The 21,955-nt window shown below is 44.2% G+C and overlaps 1 protein-coding gene across 3 annotated transcripts in view; it reads left to right on the top strand.

Moving 5' to 3' along the window:
- Positions 1-21,955, top strand: part of Auts2 (activator of transcription and developmental regulator AUTS2) — a 1,069,576-nt gene that overhangs the window by 733,965 nt on the left and 313,656 nt on the right. For all 3 annotated transcript variants that reach the window (XM_035444351.1, XM_035444352.1, XM_035444350.1), the window contains exon 5: positions 6,682-6,711. In XM_035444351.1, coding sequence (XP_035300242.1) covers positions 6,682-6,711 — 30 coding nt within the window. The remainder of the gene's footprint in view (positions 1-6,681; positions 6,712-21,955) is intronic.

The raw sequence follows: 21,955 nt of genomic DNA, 5'->3' as shown, positions 1-21,955 counted from the left end.
GGCCTAATAGTGAGTGCCTTTACCTGCCAAGCCATCTTTATGGTCTCCTAAACAAACAAACAAAAAAATGCTTTTTTGTTTCATACACTACTAATCTGCCAAGCATGTTCAAACAATCTTCCCAGTGTATCATGCAATCATATTACTGTGTCCTATACTTTTTTCCCCTTTGTAATCACCTGATCTTGTTAACTATACTTGACCTAGAATCAGACACAGAATTGGAATATGTCTTAGTTAAGGTTATCATTGCTTGGATGAAACACCTTGAGCAAACACAACTTGAGGAAAGTGTTTATTTGACTTATGTTTCCACATCACTGTCAATCATCAAAGGAAGAGAGGATAAAACTTCAAACAGGGCAGGAAGGCGGAGGCAGGAGCTGATGCAGAGGCCACGGAGGGAAGCTACTTAATGGCTTATTTTTTTATGGCTCGCTCATCCTGCTTTTCTTATAATATCCAGAACCACTTGCCCAGGACTGGCCCCACCCACAATAGACGGCCCTCCCCTGTTGATCACTAATTAAGAAAATGTCCCTACAGGCTTGTCTACTGCCTGATTTTATAGAAGCATTTTCTCAGTACGTGCTCCATTCTCTCTGATGGCCCTAGCTTGTGTCAAGTTGACTTGAACTAACCAGCATAGAGTACTTCTCAAAGAGAATGAGGTTGGTTGATTTATCGATATAACTGAACACCGAGTGTGTGTCAAGGCCTGGAGGTAAAACATGATGGAGACAAGACCTCGATGTGCAGTCATCAAAAGATGACTGTCATGGCCAACCCTAAAATGTAGTTGTGCAGAGTGTGGAAGCCAAAGCTTTGCAGTGTTTTAGGAGATCAACGAGAGACTGGGAGCTGATTTAAAGCGGACTAGCAGATTTTTAGGTTGAAGCTTGGAGGAAGACAATCTCAGATAGAGGGTAGGGCTCAATACAAAGACAGGTATGAGGATGTGGCTCATGGCTGGAGTGAGAGATCTTCAAGCCAGCCCTGCTGGTGAGCTGTTTGCAGTGAACCTGCCTCAAGCGTGGTAGGGTGACTCATAGTAAGCACTGGGAACCTTATGGAGAAGTTATTATAACATCACTTTATCTTTTAATTCTAATAAATATTTCCATGTGATTGTTTTGCTTTTGTGTTTTTGAACTAGGCTCTCTAGGTAAGCCTGCCTGTCCTGGAACTCATTTGTCAACCAGGTTTGACTCTCCCTCACAGAGATCCCCTTGCCTCTGCCTCCTACGTGCTTAGATTTAAGGCGTGCACCACCAGGCCCTTGCTTGTCTTCCTTTTGAGTTTTTCTAGAAATTTATTTTGTATTAAACATGTAGGGACTGTGGATGTAGCCCAGTTGGTAGAGCATTTGCCTAGTATGCAAGAAGGTCTGGGCTCCATTCCCAGCACTGCCTAAATTGGGTGTAATGGCACAGCAGTAATCCCAACATTAGGGAGGTTAAGGCAGGAGGATCACAAGTTCATCCTTGATGTTGTAGCAAATTCCAGGACAGTGTGGGCTACATGAGACCTTGTCTCAATAAATAAATAGATAAATACATAAATAAGCAAGCAAGAATCCACCACCACACCAGGCTCTTGTGTGGTATGGTTTAAAGAGTTGAAACAGGAGGATTTAGTACCTCCAACAGTTGACATCTGGTTTATAAAAGGACAGGGAAGTCACAGTTGAATGGTAGCCATGTTGGTGTGGCCAAAGCTCTGTCTGGAAATTCTTCTCTTCCTGTGTCTGCATTCAAAGCCCATGGCATTCACAGCAAGCCTCCAGTTTGGCTCCTCAAGTATGGTTTAAATTCTTGTCTTAGCCTGAGGACTAAGCGACCACGATTCTTTCCCTGTCCTTCTTGCTATTAAGATGGAGGAAACTATTTCTATTTCTCTCTCATGGCTTTGAAACCCTGTCATAGAGAATATTCCGACACCTCAAGCTCCCATTTGGTGGGCAAACTGTTTGCTAATAAACCAAGGCAGGACCCTGATGTCAAAATGCTTAAGTTGGTGAATCAGCTGGGACCCTTTTCTGTGCCTGACATGCCTTTTCCATCTCCCTGCCTCCTCCAGAACATAAACCTGAACCAGGAGGTGGTTCAGTGTGAACTCTTATAAATTGGAGTGGGTGTCTAGAGACAGGGGAAATAGACACTTCTTCCTTTAACCTTTGAAGACCAACAACCATCTGGCCCGAAAAAATCCACAGCGGGTTGAACCCGGGGTGTGAAAGCTGGGCAGCGTATTAAATGTGAATTCGAGACCATGACTTCTCCCCACCCCGACTCCATAAAACAGCCTCCTTTTTCATAAAGCATGCCTATAAACCACTGGCAGTGAGGCAGAAAGACTGCTCAGGACCCCAGCTCGCTTTCCGTCTGGGGCTGTCAACAAAACCGCCTTTATGAGTGGAATAGGCCTCTCATATGCATCCAGCTTCTGGCGCATCTCCCTCCCTCTCTCTCTCTCTCTCTCTCTCTCTCTCTCTCTCTCTCTCTCTCTCTCTCTCTCTCTGCAGAGTGTGAGAGTGTGTAAGGAGCCAGGCTGGGCAAGCGTCAGGCGCTGTTTGCTGAACGCATTTATTGCCTTTGCATAATTTATGAGCTGGAGGGGTTGACCGCCATCGCTCTCTGCCAGGGGCTGGCACTGGAGGCTCCAGAGAGTGGAGCTGTAAATTGGATGGTGAGCTCCTGCTGAGCTCACGGCAAAGTCCCTGGGTCAGTATGGGAATTTAATACCAGAAATGGAACTGTTTTCTCAGCACACCATGTGGGCCCCTGGTGCCACAGACAGTGTTTTGGCAGACTCTGGCTGGCCTTGTGAGGGGGCCTGTCACTCACGAGTGTGGCTCGTGGGGAGCCCCAGCATTTGTAATCAGCTTGGCATCCGTGTGGCTTCCATAATGGATACCAGTAGGTCTCAGTTCTTCACCATATGCTTAACTCTGGAGGCAAGGTGCTTCTGGGTATATCAGTAATTACTTGATACGGAATTAAGTGGACCTTGAAATTAGAACTGGACTCTCTGAAAGCAGGGAAGCTTTGATAGGAATAACCGTTCCCAGAGACTTACCGCTGTTTGCATGGGGGTGGGAGAGCTTTCCCTACTACTTCCCCTCATTCTTCTCCTGAGCATAGACCCTGGAGGGTGGAGGGAAATGTGTTGCTTTAGCCTCCACTGTCATAACCTCATACGGATAGCTGTGAACATCTGGGGAAGAGCAGGCATGAAGAAGGCTGGGGATGTAGCTCAGAGGTACAGGGTTTCCTGTCATGGATAAGGCCCTGGGTTCACATCCCCCAGCAATTCAAAGTTAAAAAAATAAAAGACTCCTCTCTTCCTCACCCCCCCCCCCAATCCAGGCTCTGTCCAACTTAAAAATGCACTTGAGACTTCTGTAGCACAAATGGTAAAAAGCAATAGAGAGGTTACACCCTCAGGAGAACATAGCCACTTCCCCCATCCCCGTCCACCCATAGTTCTATTCCTTCAGGGTCTTCCTCTCACCCACTTCCCTTCTACACTCAACTCCTCTGATATCATAGAGAAACCAGTCATTGATCCGGCAAAAGAATGTAAATGCAGACTTAACTGCTGCTGGAAGCCTGGGTGAAAATGATGCCCTTGGACTTGACGAAGTTGCTGTCAGTTTCTCAGTGTCTGATAACCCTATATCACTAAGGAGGCAGAGGGAGAAGTGGATGTTACAGTCTTCACAGTTGTCACCCCAGGGCTTAGGAAGTAGAGGTGGGAGGATCAGGAATTCAAGGTCATCCTTGGTCATGTGGCAGATTCATGACTAGCCCTGGAATACATGAAACAATGACTCAAAAACAAATAAACAAACAAACAAACAGAAGTCAGTGTAAGTTCCTAAATGCTCACAGTGCTGAGGCAGTGGTCTCTCACCATTTGTGTGGAGATCTTATTAGCATCTCTTGGTAGCACTCAGGGTAGTTTGAACAATAATAGTTTTCTTAACAAAATCATGGATCCATTCTAACATGGGTTCACTGCCTCAATGACATCAGACTTCTCTTCCTTCGGCCTCTCTAATCTTGTTTCGGCACAGAGGCTCTGGGGGTTATTTAAGCCACACTTTTGCAGAATGACTGCCGTAGATGCCCAAATCATATCCTCACCTATGCAGACTTAAAGGCAAGAGCAGGAGCTGCCTACCTTTCACTGAGACTTTTAGAATAATCTCTATTATTAGTATGTGTGTATGTGTGTGTTAGAGTCAGTTCTCTCCTTCTACCCTGGGGTCTGGTGACTAAATTCAGGTTATGAGGCTTGTGCAACAAGTTCTTTTCTCCCTGAGCCATCTTGTAGGCCAAGATTCTTCCTCTCCTCCTTCCTTACCTCAGGATCCTCTGCAAACTTCAACTCTCATTTGACCAAAATGGTTCTCAAAACCACCCTAAAATGTAAGGAAAAAGTGTGAGTGTTGGGGTTGGGGGGTATTGTCTTTTTGAACTCTAGAATATGGGGACTTGTGAGAAGAGAGTTGTGGCTCTCTGTCCTGCAGAGGCAGCTCTGTTATTTTATTTCCTGTTCCCACTGATGTCTACATCTGCTCCCAGATACAGGTGGCCACAGTAAAAACCTTGGCACCCTCCTAGACTCACCTGTGGCTTGCTTTCCCTAACCACGTATTACCAAGACCCATCAACTCTCACTGCAGATCTACTGAGCCATCTGTTTCATGCTCTCCCAAACCAGGCCCTGTGCTGGCATAGACAGTGTCCTGGTTGCCAAACTATGCCCCCATGGCCATCTCTCTTCCTAGTGGGTGCTCTCTCTCCACTACCCTCACAAAGTGATCGCATCTGCACACCACAGTGGGTCAACCACAGTGCAGCCTGAGGCTCCGCCTATGTCTCCTCTTGGTTGATTACAGCTCAGCAGGGCCTCTCCAGGGCTACAGGGCAAAGGCATACATGTAATCACACTTTCTCAGTGTTTTCTTTAACAAAACATCCCCTTTATCATGTATATGTATGTGTGCACACATGTGTGTGTTGGAATGTGTGTAGAGATCAGACGTCAACCTTGAGAGACTTTCCTTGGTCACTGTCCATCTTTTTATTGAGGTTCTTTCCCTGAGACCTGGAACTCACTATGTAAGCAAGCTGCCTCGACAACAAGCCCCAGGGATCATTCTGGTTCCTCTCCTCAGCACAGATACATGCTGCTGTGTTAAATTTTTTACATGGGTTCTGAAAACCAATTCAAATCCAAGTCCTGTGATTGATTGCTCCGCATACATGCTAGCAACTGAGTTATTTCACCATCCCCATTGTTAAAACCATTATTTATTAACAAACTACTCTTGGTTTTTAGAAGAGTGTATGTTCTTTGTTTCCCTCTGCTTCTGTCAATAAACTGAAAACTGTGAGATAATGTTCTTCCTTTGTTTCTCCCAAACCTAGAGCAACAGGCTTATCACATTACTTACTACACTTGGTATATCACCTGTAGGTCTTTTGCCTTCTAATCTCAGGCTTCAATATTAGTCACTTTTCTCACTGCTGTGACAAAATATCTGATAATAGCAACTTTTGGAAGAGCTTATTTTGGCTCACAGTTCAAGGATATAGCCCATGGTAGAGAAGGAATAGCAGTAGGGATGTGAGGTGGTAGGTCACTATCTTAGTCACGGTTCTCTTGCTGTGAAGACACACTGTGGCCAAGGCAGTTCTTATAAAAGAAAGCATTTAATTGTGGGTCTGTTACGATTTCAGAGCTTAGTTCATTATCATCATGTCAGGGTGCATGGCAACACCCAGGCAGAAATGGAGAACTGAGAGTTCTATATCCTGATCTGTAGAAACTAGGCTTGGCATGAGCTTTTGAAACTTCAAAACCTACCTTCAGTGACACACTTCCTCTAACAAATCCATGCCTCCTGATCCTTCTAATCCTTTTAAATAGAGCCGTTCCCTGGTGACCAAGCACTCAGCTATATGAACCTTTGGGAACCGTTCTTACTTTAACACCACAGTCATAGTGCATCCATGATCAGAAAGCAGCAGCAAGTTGAGGGTTCAGCTCATTCTCTCCATTTCATTTAGTTCAGGGCCTCAGTCCATGGGATGGTGCCACTCACATTCCCTCCTCAGTTAATCCAATCTAGATTCCTTACACACATGCCCCAAGGTAATTCAAGATCCTGTCGAGTTGATAGTCAGTATTAACCAATACAATGTCCTATGTGTGGAGTCTTGCCCCTTCAAAGTCTTGGCAATAGATTTCAGTGAACAAAGCTTTTTTTTTTTTTTTTTTCCTTGAGAAAAGATTCAGGAGAAAGACAGCCACTCTCCAAAACTGAAGGCAGAACATGTTCTTCTGCGGAAGTAATTTTGTTCCAAAAGCTTTGGAAGGATCTTGAGTCCCCTTTATCCTGTGGCAGTGTTAGCCCCTGGCTGCGTGTCCTCTTGACTTTCCAAGTTTTTTTTTTTTGTGGTGGAGTTTGTTGCTGTGCAGACTCCAGGCATCCCAGGGCACTGATCTGTGGGAACTGACAGAATAGAAGTTGTCTGTTATCCAGCTGTTTATTCCAGCCCAGAGACTTCTCTTTTTCCTTTATCTGCCCTGCCCCCTGGGAAGGTGGAGTATCTGAAGCAAATTGCATAATCACCACACTGACCTTTATTCTCTTGTCTTCATTTTTAGTGCGACAGTGACAGCGACCAGGAAGAGAAGGTAAGATGCCACCCCCTCCATTGCAAATACAATACATGAGGCCCTGTGTGCACCCGGTTGCATTCCTACTGGCACTTACTCCCTGCTGAAGGATGTCTTATTGTTCACACTGTGACACTTTCAATGATAAGATATACTGTGCCAAATCTGTGACACCCTTCTCTTTGAAACATACCCCTTCATGTCTCATGTGTGTCATACCAAGTTTTCACTTCATGAATGATGACTCGTAGACCCCAAAACACTTTTAAAAAGGAATTGATTTTTTTGGTTCATGGTGGAAACATTCAACTTCCTTCTGTGTATTTATAATGTCATTTCTACCTCCTTATGACTGACCTCTGTGTTTCCTCTTGCTTTTCCATAGCTTCCTAATAGAAATGTCAGTGGTGTGCCCCTAGGAATTTCCTCACAGGGCAGTATGAATGGGGCAGTCAAGGGGACTCTGCTCTCTTCTGTGGGCTGGTGTTGGGGAAGGGGCATCTCCCTAGCAGGTGTACCCTCTACCTGGAGGTTGAGGCCCAGCCTCAGTGTACATAGCTCAACATGGACGAAGAAGGAACCCAGGTTTTGAGCCTCCAGAAGATGGAATCCGGAACCAGTAAAGTAGGTTTTCTGTTGACTGAAGCAAAAGGATTGTTGGGCATGCTTTTTCCTTCCTAGCTGTTGACAGCCACCAGCCATGTGTCTTTCTATTTTCACTGATGCCTTGTGTAATTTCAAAACTTAGCCGAATCTCAGAATTTATGTACTACACAGTACCAAAATAATTGGCCAGTCCTCCCTTCTCCTGTGCCCTGTTCCATGGTTTCACTTGCTGGCTGATCCTGCCCAGAATCCCACGGTTCATGTATAGTGAGTGATTATTCCCTGCCCATCTCGGACTTTCTCCCTTCGCCTCCACAGCAGCCTCCAGGAGAGATCTGAAGGCTCCTGTTCTCCACCATCATTAATTTGAATTCAGCATATGTAGCCAGTTATAAAACTCGAGACATCATCATCTGAGCAGGTCAAGCATATTCAGATGAAGACAAATGGTGCTTATTTGATTTCCTTAAAATCAGGAAATGAAAAAAGTGCTCCCTGGAGAAATCACGCTCCGCCTGACTTGGATGATAGACCAGCGCATGTCCCCCAGATAAGAACAGGCTCTCGCCTGGAGGTTTTTATCTCTGAAGGACGGCCAGGACTGTCAGCTTGCTGACATGTGCATTATCCATGTCATTTTAAACAAAGTGACCTATGGAAGGGTGCGCCGTGCTGTGACATGGTAATGGGCTGTTGGATGACAGCGGAAGTACACACTGGGTAGGGGGCTGAGGGCTGTTCTTTTGTTTAACTGACAAGTTGAAGCTTCCTGCCTCCAACCCCAGAAGGGAATTTTAGCTCCTTGGAAGGAGAACCTTGGGTATCTTGGTCAGCCAATGTGTGTCAGGGATGGGTGACAGCATGCACAGTGCAATCGATGCCCTGGATTAGCCCCAATGTCACATGGTCATATGGTAAAAGTAGCCATAATTCTGTGGGGTGTTCAATACCCAGGAAGGTGTTGAAACCTTTTGACCACTATAGGAGCTCTACAGGCAGGCAAGAACTGTTTTCAGTTCTCAAAGAGGGTGGCAGAAGGTTGAGTGCCAGGCTGGGATGAGAGTAAGCAGGCAGGTCCAACGGGGAGAAGTCAGTGGGAGGGCAAGGGGCACTAGACACATTCTTTTTATGCACCGTACACTCCCGGCCTAGGCACTGGGCTCTATTTTGTTTGCACCTTGAAGATCATGCAAGCCTTTGTAACAGGGAGCTGCATTTGGCACTCTTCTGTGCTATCCCAGCCCTGATGGGTGTTTCTCCAGGGGTTTCCCAGCAGGAGCCCAGGAGCTTCTAATTGCACCAGTGCCTGCCTGGCCCTTGTGTAGTTAAGTCTGCCAGCCTCCTCCTTTTCCAGCTGAGACAGCATAGTGCTTATCACTGACCTGAACATCATCCTTCCTGCTTTGCAGGGGCCCTGTCAGCCTGCTCTATGGCAGGGCCTCTCCCTGTAGCCCCTGAGCCCACCAGGGCACTTGCTGATACCGCTTGGAGGATTTGAATACAAATATGAATTGCTAATAGTGAAGTAGATGCCACTCAGCATCCTGGGATCCCTTCAGCAAGTCCCACTGGGGATGCTGTTGTAGCCAAAAGTGAGACTTGCAGGAGGGACCTGGTGGGAATTCTCTCCGGAAGACCTGTCATTCTTACTCCATGGGGATCCGCAGAACCGGCAGTCTAAAATTAGGGTACGGTATTTCACACAGCTGACTGAATTAAGATAAACTCTGCTTTCTTCTGATAGGAAGCTATAATTTATAAAATGATACCCTTACTAATTAATGGGAAAGTATCTGGAAAAGGGCTGGGAAAGCAGAGCCTGTTCTCAAAGGCTGCAGACAGACTTGCATGTGGGAAGGATCTGATAAGCCCCCACTTGGAGCATCCTCAGCCACAGGGACACATTTCATGTTAGCAGCAGAGAACCTGAAAGACTCCTGGGAAGGGAGAAATTGGGTGGAGAATTAAGTAGGCGGTGAACCCAGCATCTTGGATGTGGGATGTCTCTTCATTTGTCATTAGGAACAAGGAAGAGGGAGCACTTGGCCCCCTTATTACCCAAATTAAGCAATTACACCAATCCCACACTGGAAAAGAATTGCTATCAGGAGAACAATGAGGCGACAATAGTATTTCTGCATACTCAGTCTATATTTTTCTTTGGTTTTCTCTTTTCTCTAACACTAGCAACACCTGCACTATGTGAAGCAATACCCCTCATTTGGTTATGAAGTTAATGTCAAGATTTAAAGCCATAATCTCTCCACCTACCCACTTTTTTTTTCTTCCTGTGTGAGCCATGGGATGGCTGGTCAGAAGGAATCTCTAATCTTGTTTCTGGCCCTGTCTTTTATTATTCTGTATGCAAGACAAGCCTGGGTATTGTAGTGCATGAGATGGGATGACACAGCCCCACCCATGTTCTTGTAGGAGTAGATTTCAGGCTCCCTTGCCCAGGCTGTTTCAGCTGCAGTTTGTTTTCTAGGCTCTAGACTCACCTTGGGAGGGGGAAAGCTGTGCTCTAGCACAGATAACTTGAGTTCTGCAAGTCCCAGGCAGCTCCAGGGCTCGGCTCTCATCCCCAAGGATACTTCTTGGAACAGACTGGGCAGAAGCACTAAGTTCTAAAAGGTCCCTAAAACCATATCTTTTTAACCAGCTTACCTGAGCATATTGTTCATACACACCAGAGTAATGTGGGGCTGAATTAAAATGAGCATTGAATAATAGATGATGCAGATTTTGTTCTCTTGGCAGTTCTTCCCAGGTATCAGACCCTTCATATTTACAGGGGAAAGTTCTTATTCATGCTTCAGGGCACCAGATGGAGTTTTTTGGTTTGTTAGTTGTGTGTGTGTGTGTGTGTGTGTGTGTGTGTGTGTGTGTGTGTGTTTCTAAAGGTAATACTTAAAAAACACTTCTGAAGTAGTATTTTTATCACTTTTTATTTGTTCTTTGAAAATTTCATACAATGTATATTTGTTGTTGTTGTTGTTCATTTGTTTGAGACAAGACCTCTCTGTGTAGCTATGGCTGGCTTAGAGCTATGTTGGCCAGGCTGGCCTTGAACTCACAGAAATCTGCATGCCTGCTTGCTTCTGCAGGGATTAAAGGTGTGTGCACCACCACATTGGAGCTCTCATATAATCTATATTGATCATATTCATCCTGCCAACTCCTCCCAGATGCACCTCCTCCCTACCCATCCAATTTTATGTCCTCTTTAGGATTTTTTCAGGCTTTTTATTGCTATATTTATTCATTTTTAAGTTTTAATGCATCTTTAATTAATATTTACTTAATAATATAATAAATTGGATTATATCAGTTTCTCCCCTTTCCCTTTCTGCTCTGCAACACCTCTCTCCATGCTCTCCCTACTCTAGAGGCAATATTTTAGCAATAAAACTGGGTCTGGAAATAAAGCTTAGTGGGTAGCGCTGGTACTTAGCATGCCTGGAAACCCTAGGTTCCATCCTCAGAACCATATAAACTAGGCACAGTGGTATATGCCTATAATCCCAGCTCTTGGGAGGTGGAGGCAAAAGGAACAGAAGTTCAAAGCCATCCTCAGCCACATAGTCAATTGGAGGCCATCATGGGCTACTTGACACCTTGTCTTCAAAAAACAAAGCGAAACAAATGTTTTCTTTAATTCTTGTTCCTGGTCATGGTGGTCTCACATGTATAAGAAGAGGGTAACTAAGCAAAGAAATCCAGCTGTGGTTTATTTTACAGCAGGGACTACACACACACACACACACACACACACACACACACACACACACACACACACACACACCTCACACACACACCACACACACACACACACACACCTGAAGATGAGGCATGTGGCTTTGTGCTTATAATGGAAGAGTCCTATCACTTGATTGCTAGGCCATCTATTACCCTTGTTAAAGCCTATGCATCCTCAGCAACATTTCAGTGAGGTGGCCCTTGCTGTTGTTTGTGGAGCCTTCATCCTTGGTTTAGCCATTAACTATGCCCTAATCCAGGGGCTTCAGAGATGTCTCAGTGTGTTATGAGCACTTGCTGCATAAGCAGAAAGATCTGAGTTCAGATCCCAACACATGCATAGAAATGCAGATGTAGTCACCTGTGCTTTTAACTCCAGTGCTGTGAGGGATGGAGACAGAAGGATCAGTGGGGCCTGCTGGGCCATCTACAAAGCTCCAGGTCTGGTGAAAGAGACTGTTTCAAGGGAATGGGCCTAAAGTGATAGAGAAATATATACAACATCCTCTTCTGGACTCTGCGTTGTCATGGAAACACATCTGCCCATACGCCCCCAACACTCACAAGGACACATTCTTATTGAGACCGTCCAGCTTTCACAGAAGCAGAGCAAATAGCCATTGCCCAGAAGAATGGGACGTGTGGTTCTTGTGTTTGTGGCTCTACCACTTTTCTCAGCACTGGGCAGAAATGAAGCACTGGGTGTTTTTCTGGAGTTGCTTTTTCGTTCCTGTGGGGAGAACATGTAGAAGAAGCCTGGCACTCAAACCCTGGGTATTCCCCAGCCATCCCAATGTCTGCTTTCTGGGCACCAATAAAAGTGCAGTCTCTTTCCCAGGCCTCTATATTTCTCTTGCAGTTTGATTTTCTCATAAAAACATTTCTAAGTCATTTGTAAATTTCCTAGCATTTGGGGTGCAATTTCTACAGTGGTTGGCTGAGTTTCAAGAGCTTTTTCATTTTGGAGTCTCAATTTCCAAAATGCCTATCAACCGCTCCTTACCCCTCCAATATAATGTCTGGGTTAAGATGACATTTTATTATTCTTCCAATGTTATTGTGTTTCCAGTTGGCTTAATTATCCCCATATCCACCCAAAATTCCTATTGATGCCATCCTCACTTTAAATTTCTACTGAAAATTATTTTAAATTCTGAATCTTGTTATATTTTTCTTCTTCTTCCCATCATAGTGTTTTCAGGCCAAAGTAAAACAGGATGTCTGTATGCAGTAATCCTTCCAGTGTATATCACCTCATATCCCTGAAATGTGTGAGTTATAATGCAGAGATTTAAGTTTTTATTTCATTTGTGTTGGGGGTGGTGCATGTGTGCCATGGCATACATGTACAGAACAGAAGTCCCTTCTCTCCTTCCACTAAGTGGGTTCCAGGCGGTAGAGCTCAACATATTCCAACTTGGAAGCAAGTGTTGTACCCACTGAGCCATCTTATTGACTCCCTATATAATTTTTTATATGTAGGTAGGAATTGTTGGAAATTTGTCAGATATCGTCAACTAAACTTTTGTTTCTTGGGGTGAATGGAATGAAGAGTACGGAGAATAGGATTCCTGTAGAAACATTTCATTTTTCACAGTGGTGGATCATAGAGAGGGGCCCTTGAAGACTAATTTCTAATTTCTTTTAGCCAGCCAGCTCCCAGGCTGTAGACAAACCACCTGATGGTACTGGGTCTTGGAATTACTATCTATAGTGGCACTGGATTTGTTGATCTTGCATTAGATAACCTGGTTTTTCCATATAGCTGTCTACCTCAACAGCATGACAGAATCAAAAGTATAGTAAGTGTATGATATAATGTGTGTGTGTGTGTGTGTGTGTGTGTGTGTAGGTGTAGGTGTAGGTGTAGGTGTGTAGGTGTGGTGTTTTATGGAGCCAAGGATGGCTTTGAACTCCTGGTCCTTTTGGCCCTATCTCCCAAGTGCTGGAATTAGAGGCCTTCACCACTACAACTAGTTTATACATTGCTGGGGATAGATCCCAGGCCTTTGTGCATGCTAGGGAAACATGCTTCCTAATGAGCTATGTCTCCAGCCTCATGATTGTCCGTGTTTTTCTCTTGCCAAGTTGACAATAACATCCCACAAGAGCTGTTTCATTCTTAAATCTCTTTTGAACACATGAAGGAGAAAAGGCATAGTGGACAGACTTGGGCACATGTTGCTTCATGTACGTAACTGAAGGAAATGTACCTGTGGTTCATTACCTGTCTGCTGCTTCCTTCAACTGATCACATATATCCACACATTCTTTTTCCATTATATACATTGTGAGTCTGGACTCAGCTGGACCTTCCTGTAAAAAGAGAAATCATTTCCTTCTCCATTCTTCAATCATCAGTCTGGATTTGGGAAAGTGTAGCAACTGAGTAAAGATCCCACCTACATAATATGTTTCATGAGCTCACCCAATTGGTAATGAGTTTCATTTGACCTATAAAAGGAGTTCTGGAAACATCTGAAATTGAGAATGAGGTTCTGCATCCTCATTCTCTTAAGTGAGCTACTGCCCTGGGTTTTATGGCTTCCATGAAAGGATAGTTACAGAGCATAGACCAGTATGCTGGAGTCGTGGCTATGGCCCTGATGGGTCTGAGCACAGCCCTCCAGAAGCCTGGTACCAAACACATGTGGACTAATGACACCTTTGATGGCAGACCCTAACTCAGCAGCTTCTTAGGGAAGCCCGGGCTGCTCTGTGGCTGTCCAAAGAATCTTTCCTATTCATACAGAGGTGAAGAATGCTCTGGGCTCAACAGAGATGTGAGAATTTCTCTCAGTCACAGGCATATATGTTTGTGTGTTCATGTGGCTGCCTCAGTTAGTATCACTGTAACTTCTGCATAGTACGGTGGTTATAGCTAACTGTTCCCCATAACTATGCCATTTCAGTGTGATAAATACAATGCAATGTCTTAGGATATATTACTAATTATCTCTATTATAGAGAAGTCTCAAAACTTACTTTGAGGAGGTTTTTCAGTTGATAAAGTGCTTGCCCTGCAAGCATGATGACCAGACTTATATCCCTGTACCCTTGTTAAAAAGCTACACATGCCTGTACTCTCAGTGATGGAGAGGCAGAGGCAGGAAAATCCCTGGGGCTTTCGAGGCAACTAGCCTAGACTAGTTAGTGGACTCCAAGTTCATTAGAGACCCTATCTCAAAGAACAAGATGGATAGCACCTAAGATGTTATGTTCTGACCTCTGTGTAAATGCACACAGGTGCATATTTGTGTGTTTGTGCTGCCTCTGGGCTCACACACACACACACACACACACACACACACACACACACACACACACACACACACACACAGGTCCCAAAATTCAATGGATGGATGTACTCTTTCTTATTATTAATGCTACATCTGAAAAGTTTCCCTTTGTGTCTGTTGTCAAACTTTTCCCAATCAGATTGGTAGCTGCTAACTATAGAGCTATGTGACATCTTCAATTACATGAGGCCAGAAGAAGTTTTCTCCACTGTTGACACAAACATGGATTAAATTATGATCTACCAGAGACAGGGAAGTGGAGTGTATGAAGCACAAATTGACTGGAAATCCCTGAAATGGACAGTTGTAGTGTTCAAGATCAGTGATGATTTTGTTTTGTTTGGGGAATTTCAAATGACTTTTCAAGGTTCTGAGTTCTTGTTGTCAACATTTCGATGCTTGCTAATAATGACAAGTTAAGATTAGGATCAAGAAGACTATTGAAATTATTATTTATATATAAAGAAATAATTTCTCAAGCCAGATATGGTGGCATACAACTTTAATCCAAGCACTCAGAAGGCAGAGGCAGGTAGAGCAGATAGATCTCTGTGAGTTTAAGGCCAATTGATCTACATAGAGGATTCCAGGCCAGCTAGTGTGATAGTGAGACTTTGTCTCACAAAAAAAAAGAGAGAACACACACACACACACACACACACACACACACACACACACACACACACACACACACACACACACACACACACACACACACACACACACACACACACACACACGGGGGGGGGGGTGTTATTAAAGAATGTACTACATTCTTTAGAACACTTGTACAAACATCATTTTATATATGATCCGCTTAGGTATGTATCATGAGGACCAATATAGCAGTCCTTCAAAGACTATCTTCTCAAGCCCATGTCTTCATCTTACAAGTTAAGTAAATGGAATGTATGGATGGTTCAAGAGCCAGGCTTTGAGTCCTTTTCCCTTTTAGCTTACCCTCCTGTCCTGGTAACAAAAAAACAAAAACAAAAACAAAAACAAACAAACAAAACTCAGAAAATCACATAAGAGCAGAAAAGATTGATTCATGTGGCTTCTAACTTCTATCTGTGGTCACTTGGCATCGTAGTCATAGGCTTGTGGTCCAGAAGAACATTATGACAGGGAGTTTGTGGTAGAGCAAAGATGCTGACTCAGTGGCAGCCACAAATTGGAGAGGAAAAAAGGGAACCAGGGTCCTTGCATACACTCCAGGGCACTCTTCCACATTAATTACCTACTTTCTGTATCTATACCAAACCTCCTAAGGTTTCTACCACTGCAGCTGGGTCCTCAGCTAAGGACCAAATGATCACAGTTGGGAAATGTACAGAAGTCATGTTGGAACCTGTGTTGTATGCTTCTTGGATGTAAAACTTGAGGATATCATCTGCCCTTTTGCCTTCACTTCCACCCACACAATTCCAGCTAGCTTCTAAACACGACACCATGACAGTAGACACTGAGTAGATTCAGCATGCCCACTGGTAACAGAGGCATGGGCCCTTCTGGTGTGTGCCTCTTATTTTTTCAGCGTGGTAAACAGTTATCCAAGGTGTGTTAGTTTCTGCTCTTTCACTGTAATAAAGTCTTCTGGTGATACATGGGTTAGGAAAGAAAGTGTTTATTTTGGCTTACAGTTCTAGAGGAGACATAGTCGATTGTGGTGGGAAAGCCATGGCAGCAGGTGTATGAGGCCAGCCTGACAGTCAGGAAGCAGAGGGAGAGTTAGAGACAGAGTTAAAGACAGAAACAGAGAGGCACCATATCCATAGAGAAAACAGGAAAATCTAGACTATAAAATTCTCAAAGCACACCCCTAATGATGTACTTTCTCTAACAAAGCTTTACCTCCTAAAGGTTCCACAACCTTCTCAGTACCATGCACTGGAGAGCAAGTGTTGAGATACATGAGCCTAAACCACTACACAGATACAAAAAGAAAGGAAAGGCTTCACATAAGACATGGAGTTTGATTCTAACATGGGAATAGTGGAATCTACCCTGTGGGCTGTGATAGCTAGGGGCACAGGCCATGCACACCACTGGAATAAACTTCACCTATGTTGGGTTATGGAACTTGGTTTTCTTTCAAGTATATGGATGTGTATGCATTGACATTTAATATTTAGCTAAATGCTAGGTAACTCACCCTAGTACCCTGAAAATATTAGCATTATATCTAAGAATTGCTTTATTAATTATCCAAGTCTCAGAAAGGAAGAGGGACTCACCTTCATTCCCAATCATTGTCCAGGAAGAGCTTAGCCTGAAATAGAGGCATTTTTAGCATCTCCCTCCCATGAAGTTGATGCAGACTGGTACCAATCTGTGACCAAAATACAGGAGTGTACTTTAACTGTCACTCCTACAGATGATGGTTTGGCTCTTGTTCATCACATGACCTCACTCCCTCACCCAGAACCCTCTCATCCACCCACGCATCAGTCCCAACCCTTGTGAGCAATCTCTGTGTTCTTTAGGACCACAGGGCCTTTCCTTTCTGGGCACCAAATGCCAGAAGGCATGTCCCTGAAGCTCAAATGGCAGTCAGTATCTGAATCGTCCATGTTCGCATTAAAGATTATGTATTTGCCACTAAAGGGAGAATATAGTGTTTATCAGCTGGAGCGTGTACCAGCTGAGCTGATTACAGCATAGCACTCCGTCAGCCAATGATTGTCCCGTCTTTTATCATCTGTGTCACTCAGCACCAAGGAGGAAGAGAATCGATAGCGCCTTTACCCCTTCCCTTCCTGTCCCCCCTCCCCCATCTCTCTCTCTCTCTCTCTCTCTCTCTCTCTCTCTCTCTCTCTCTCTCTCTCTCCCCATTTTGTGTAGAAAATTTGTATTTACTTTGGGAGTGTAATTTGTTCCTCATGGATAATGTGACCTGAGCGGAGCCGGATCATGGGTTAGTTGAAGTGATATTTTCCGCTAATGGTAGTCGTACATCACCGCTGTCAGCTCAGGTTAGGAGGCAAGCACATTACAGCTCCATTTTACCTCTGCAGGCATCTGGGATTATTTGCCATAACCGAGTATGACATGACCGCACTACAGAGTGCATTAAAATTTTACTGGCTTCTCAGGCAAGTTCCTGGCTCCAGTGAGCGCTTCAGGCAGGCAGTCTGATGGGGGACCCAAGGGCCCTGACTTCCTACATAGAGGTGCAGAAGGTGGAGTTAGCCTAAGATGGGCTGTTTTTCCCTCACTCTGAGAAAAGAATCAAGGAAAATCTTGGGTAGGTGTGTGTGTCTCTAGACACCTCAAACTGACAGGTGACAGGTGTGCTGTATGGGTAACCAGGGACTGACTGAAGTGGCCACTGCAGTGGGAGGTATCCTGTGCTTCAGCCCACAGGGCATAGGGGAAATAGGTCCTTCTACAAGGAGATGCCAGGGTAAGGAGGTCAGTGCCAAGCCCTGGGCAAATTCTTACTGCTCTTGTTTGTCAGAGGCCAGACTAAACCAAGGGAGTGAGAGTCTTCAGTGTGGTGGAATCCATGCTGTTTGTAGAACTGGACTGAGCATTTAAAAAGCTGGATGGTGATAGACACATGTAATGCTAACACTCTGGAGGTGGAGGCAGGAGAAATTCAAGGATTGTCGTTTTACAAAGTTTAAGACCAACCAGGATTATAAGGGCCCCTGTTTGAACCACAGCAGAAACAAAAGGCTGGGGCTGTAGCTCAGTCAATGGAGTGTTTATGTATCTTACACAAAGCCCTGGGTTTTATTCTTATTACCTTGAAGCAGACTGGGCATGGTATTGCCAGTGCTTAGGAAGTGGAGGCAGAAGGATCATGAGTTCAAGGTCATCTTTGGCTACATAGCAATTTCAAGGCCAATCTGGGACCTTTTGTCAAAACTATGGCATCAACAAAAGGGCTGATGACATAGCTTTGTTGATAAGAGATCCAGTCTCCAAAGGTACAATAAGACCAAAAATGTCTGCCAAAGCATTCTGTACATTATAGTCTTTATACAAAGCTATAGACATGAACACCCCTATTTTACTTACAAGGAAACTGAGGTCCAAAGAGGCTTTGTAACCTTATATACTAATGACAGAAATGGGTTTCTGACCCATTTCTTATTTCTTATCATCTGTGAATTTTCTTATCCTCTCTGCTAGAAATAAAAATATTTACTTAAGGCAAGGTTAGATGTGTTTTATACATACCTACTATTCTGATCCAACTACAGCCATCATATAGGTAAATATTGATAATTATCTAGGAGGAAAGGAGATCCGTGTATCCAAAGTCTCACCCACACCAATGGTAGATCAAGAGGTAGGTGTGTGTGTGTGTGTGTGTGTGTGTGTGTGTGTGTGTGTGTGTGTGTGTGTACATATGTTGGTTAGTTTATAACTTGTGGGAATCAGTTTACTCTTCAACCATATGAGGATTAAACTCAAGTCATCAGGCCTAGAAGCAAGCACCTCCACCTGCTGCACTATCTTGCCAGCCTGATCAAGGTCTAACCTTCATTGGTTGACCTTGGAGGCAGTACTCTCTGCCACCAAGCAGGACTCTCCCTCATACTACATTCTAACAAGCCTGCAAGCTGATGGATGAAGATCAGGGACATCATAACATGTTGGCATAAAAGGAAACTTCAAAGAGTGTTTTGTCACTTTTCAGTTGTAACTCAGCTAACATCCAACAAAATATTGCTCAGTGAAGACAGCCTGTGATGAGCTTTAATTAAGTCATAAGTCCTGTTCACAGTTAGCACATCTCCTGAATGCAAATGGTTCTTCTAAGGGCCTTAACAAGCATTTATTTTGATCAGTTAAGACTTACAGTCACTCCAACAAAATGCTTTTATACCACTTAGCATCCCTTAATATTCTTAGTGGGAAAGAATTCAGTGTAGGGTCTAGAGTTGTGGTTCAGTGGCTCATTTGGTACAGTGCTTGTCTGGAGTGCTTGAAGCCACCCTGAGTTCCATCCTTGGCACCTCATAAGCTGGGTGCAGTGGTGCAGGTCTGTCATCCCTTCCCTCTGGAGGTGGGGGCAGGAGGATTGGAGTTTAAGATCATCCTCAGCTATATAATGAGTTGGAGCACAGCCAGAGAACTACATAAAACTCTGTCTCAAAAGAAACGAAGAAAAGAATGTGGGTGCTGGAGCAATGGCTCAGTGGGTAAAAGCACTTCCTGTTAGACCCAAAAGACCTGAGTGGATCCCAGCATCCAAATAAAAAGCTGAAGGTAGGTGAATATATTTATAACTCTTCCATTGGGGGAAGAAGAGGCAGGAAGATCGTTAGAACTAACTACCAGCCTAGCCACAGATTCATTGAGAGACCCTTTCTCAGGAATAAGAGAGTTTAGCTGGGTGGTGGTGGCACACGCCTTTAATCCCAGCACTAGGCGGGGCGGGGCAGAGCAGGTGGATCTCTGTGAGTTCAAGGCCAGCCTTGTCTACAGAGTGAGTTCCAGGATAGCTAGGGCTACACAGAGAAACCATTCCTCAAAAAACGAAAGAGAGAGAGAGAGAGAGAGAGAGAGAGAGAGAGAGAGAGAGAGAGAGAAAGAGAGAGAGAGAGAGAGAGAGAGAGAAGACAGAAGACAAAGCAGGACACCTGGCATCTTCCTCTAACCTCCATGCTCACATACACCTATGCAAAGACATAAATAATTCAACCTAAACTTACGTGGAATTATGTGATTTCTCAAAAAAAAAAGTTTTGAGTGGATCTGGGACCTCAAGCTACAGGTACACAACTTCCACATTTCTAAGTTCTGGGTGCTAGACACTGTGGTACCCACAGGGTGAACACTGCCTTTTCTTCTAGCCAGAAAGGCCTCTCTTCTAGTCCTGAGATGCTTGCCCTCCACCATCCTCACTGGCAGCTGTGCATGTGGTAGAGTCATCATGTGTAGGATTTAATAAACCATACACTGAGTAAGACCTTGAACCTACAGGGAGACATCTGTTAAAAGCAAGAGAAGAGTCCATGGACAAGCGTAGCTTTTCTCCCTGGAAATTTAGAGTTTGTGCTCCCTGGCCTCACTCCCCTACCTGGGCTCACAACATCCCCCATCAGTCCTTCTCAACCAGATCAGAGTGGGTCCAGGCTCCTGATCCGAGTTTCTTCTCTGGTCTGAAATTCAGTCACTCAGGCAGTAAAGAATGAGAATAGAAGTATCGATCCAGTCATCGAAAAGTCGTTATCCCTCTAGGATGGTCTGTTTAGAATGCAATCATAATTTTAAATAGTGTATTCCCCAGAGGCAACAGAACAGCACATGGTTGTCTTTGTTTAAGTGAGGTCACACTGGTACCCTCCCTGCTTTCTGGACCCCAGTGATGTGTGCAATCTAAAATAAGTACATATTTGCAAAACACAGCTTAACCAGCAAGCCACATACCATGTGATTATTTGCTTATTCATGATAGACTTGCGACCTTGTACAACAAAACTATGTCATTCATTAGATCATTTTAGAACTCTCTGGCGTTAGCAGCTTCAGCAGGTGTTCAGTTTTGTTTTGTTTAAGACAGGGTCTCACTATATACTCCCAGCTGGCCTCCAGCTCAGAGCCCTCCAGCCTCACTCAGACTCTGGAGTTCTGGGATTACAGGCATGTGCTAATACACCCAGCTTGATTATACTCTGTTTTTTTTGTTTTTTTTTTAATTTGCAAACAACATAAACTCAAACCAATTGATAATGAAATGTATAAACTTTTGACATCCAAACACGTATTAACCAAGCTATCAGAAAGGTTGTGGTTCAAGCCCTTGCTACACACAGAGAAGCCAGGTGAGGTAGCATATGTGTCTAACTGCAGTTCTAGGAGGGAGACAGGTGGATCCAGTCAGGCCAGGTGATTTAATGAACTTCAGGATTAGTGGAGATATGGCCTCAAAAAAAGTCAGGGATAGGGGTAGTAGAGAGTAACCAAGGAACCCAGTATGAACCTCTGGATTCCAAACCCATGTGCATACACCCAAAGAACACATAATGCAACGTGGACAAAGAAAGGCTAGGATCTGCAACTAAGAAATACTGGATCCTCTTGTTCCTCTGCACTATGATAGCGCTTGTTTCTGAGACTCAGTTTCTCTTTTTGGTAGAAATCATGATCCATCCACAGTTCAGTATCAACCAGAAAGACTCCTCCTTTTCCATCCCACTTTGCAAGACTGAAGGCAAGGATTCTTGTTGGCTAAAATGAAGTTACCTGTGTGTAAATGGAAATTTCCCTGTCCCGACTGCCTTCTCCCAAATAATCAACCCTAGAGACTTAATATTCTTTATAAATGCTGGACCAATAGCTCAGGCTTATTACTAACTAGCTCTTATATTTTAAGTTAGCCCATATCCCTTATTTATGCCCTGCCACAGTGGTTGTAACTTTATTAGCATGGCATGTTCATCTCCTGCTCTCTCTCTGCATCTGGCTGGTGACTCTCCCACTCTGCCCTTCCTCTTCCCAGAGTTCTCCTAGTTTGGCTCTTGCACTGAATTGATTCCTGCCCAGCTATCAGCTTTTTATTAGCCAACCAGAGTAATACGTAGTCACATTGCACAAAAAGATTGTTCCACAGCACCTGTCCAGGGTAGATAATCCAAAAGGGA

The sequence above is a fragment of the Cricetulus griseus genome, chromosome 4, assembly GCF_003668045.3.
Source record: "Cricetulus griseus strain 17A/GY chromosome 4, alternate assembly CriGri-PICRH-1.0, whole genome shotgun sequence".
Lineage (NCBI taxonomy): Eukaryota > Metazoa > Chordata > Mammalia > Rodentia > Cricetidae > Cricetulus > Cricetulus griseus.
Note: the sequence above shows the minus strand (reverse complement) of the source record. Positions and strands in the feature narration are given on the sequence as shown.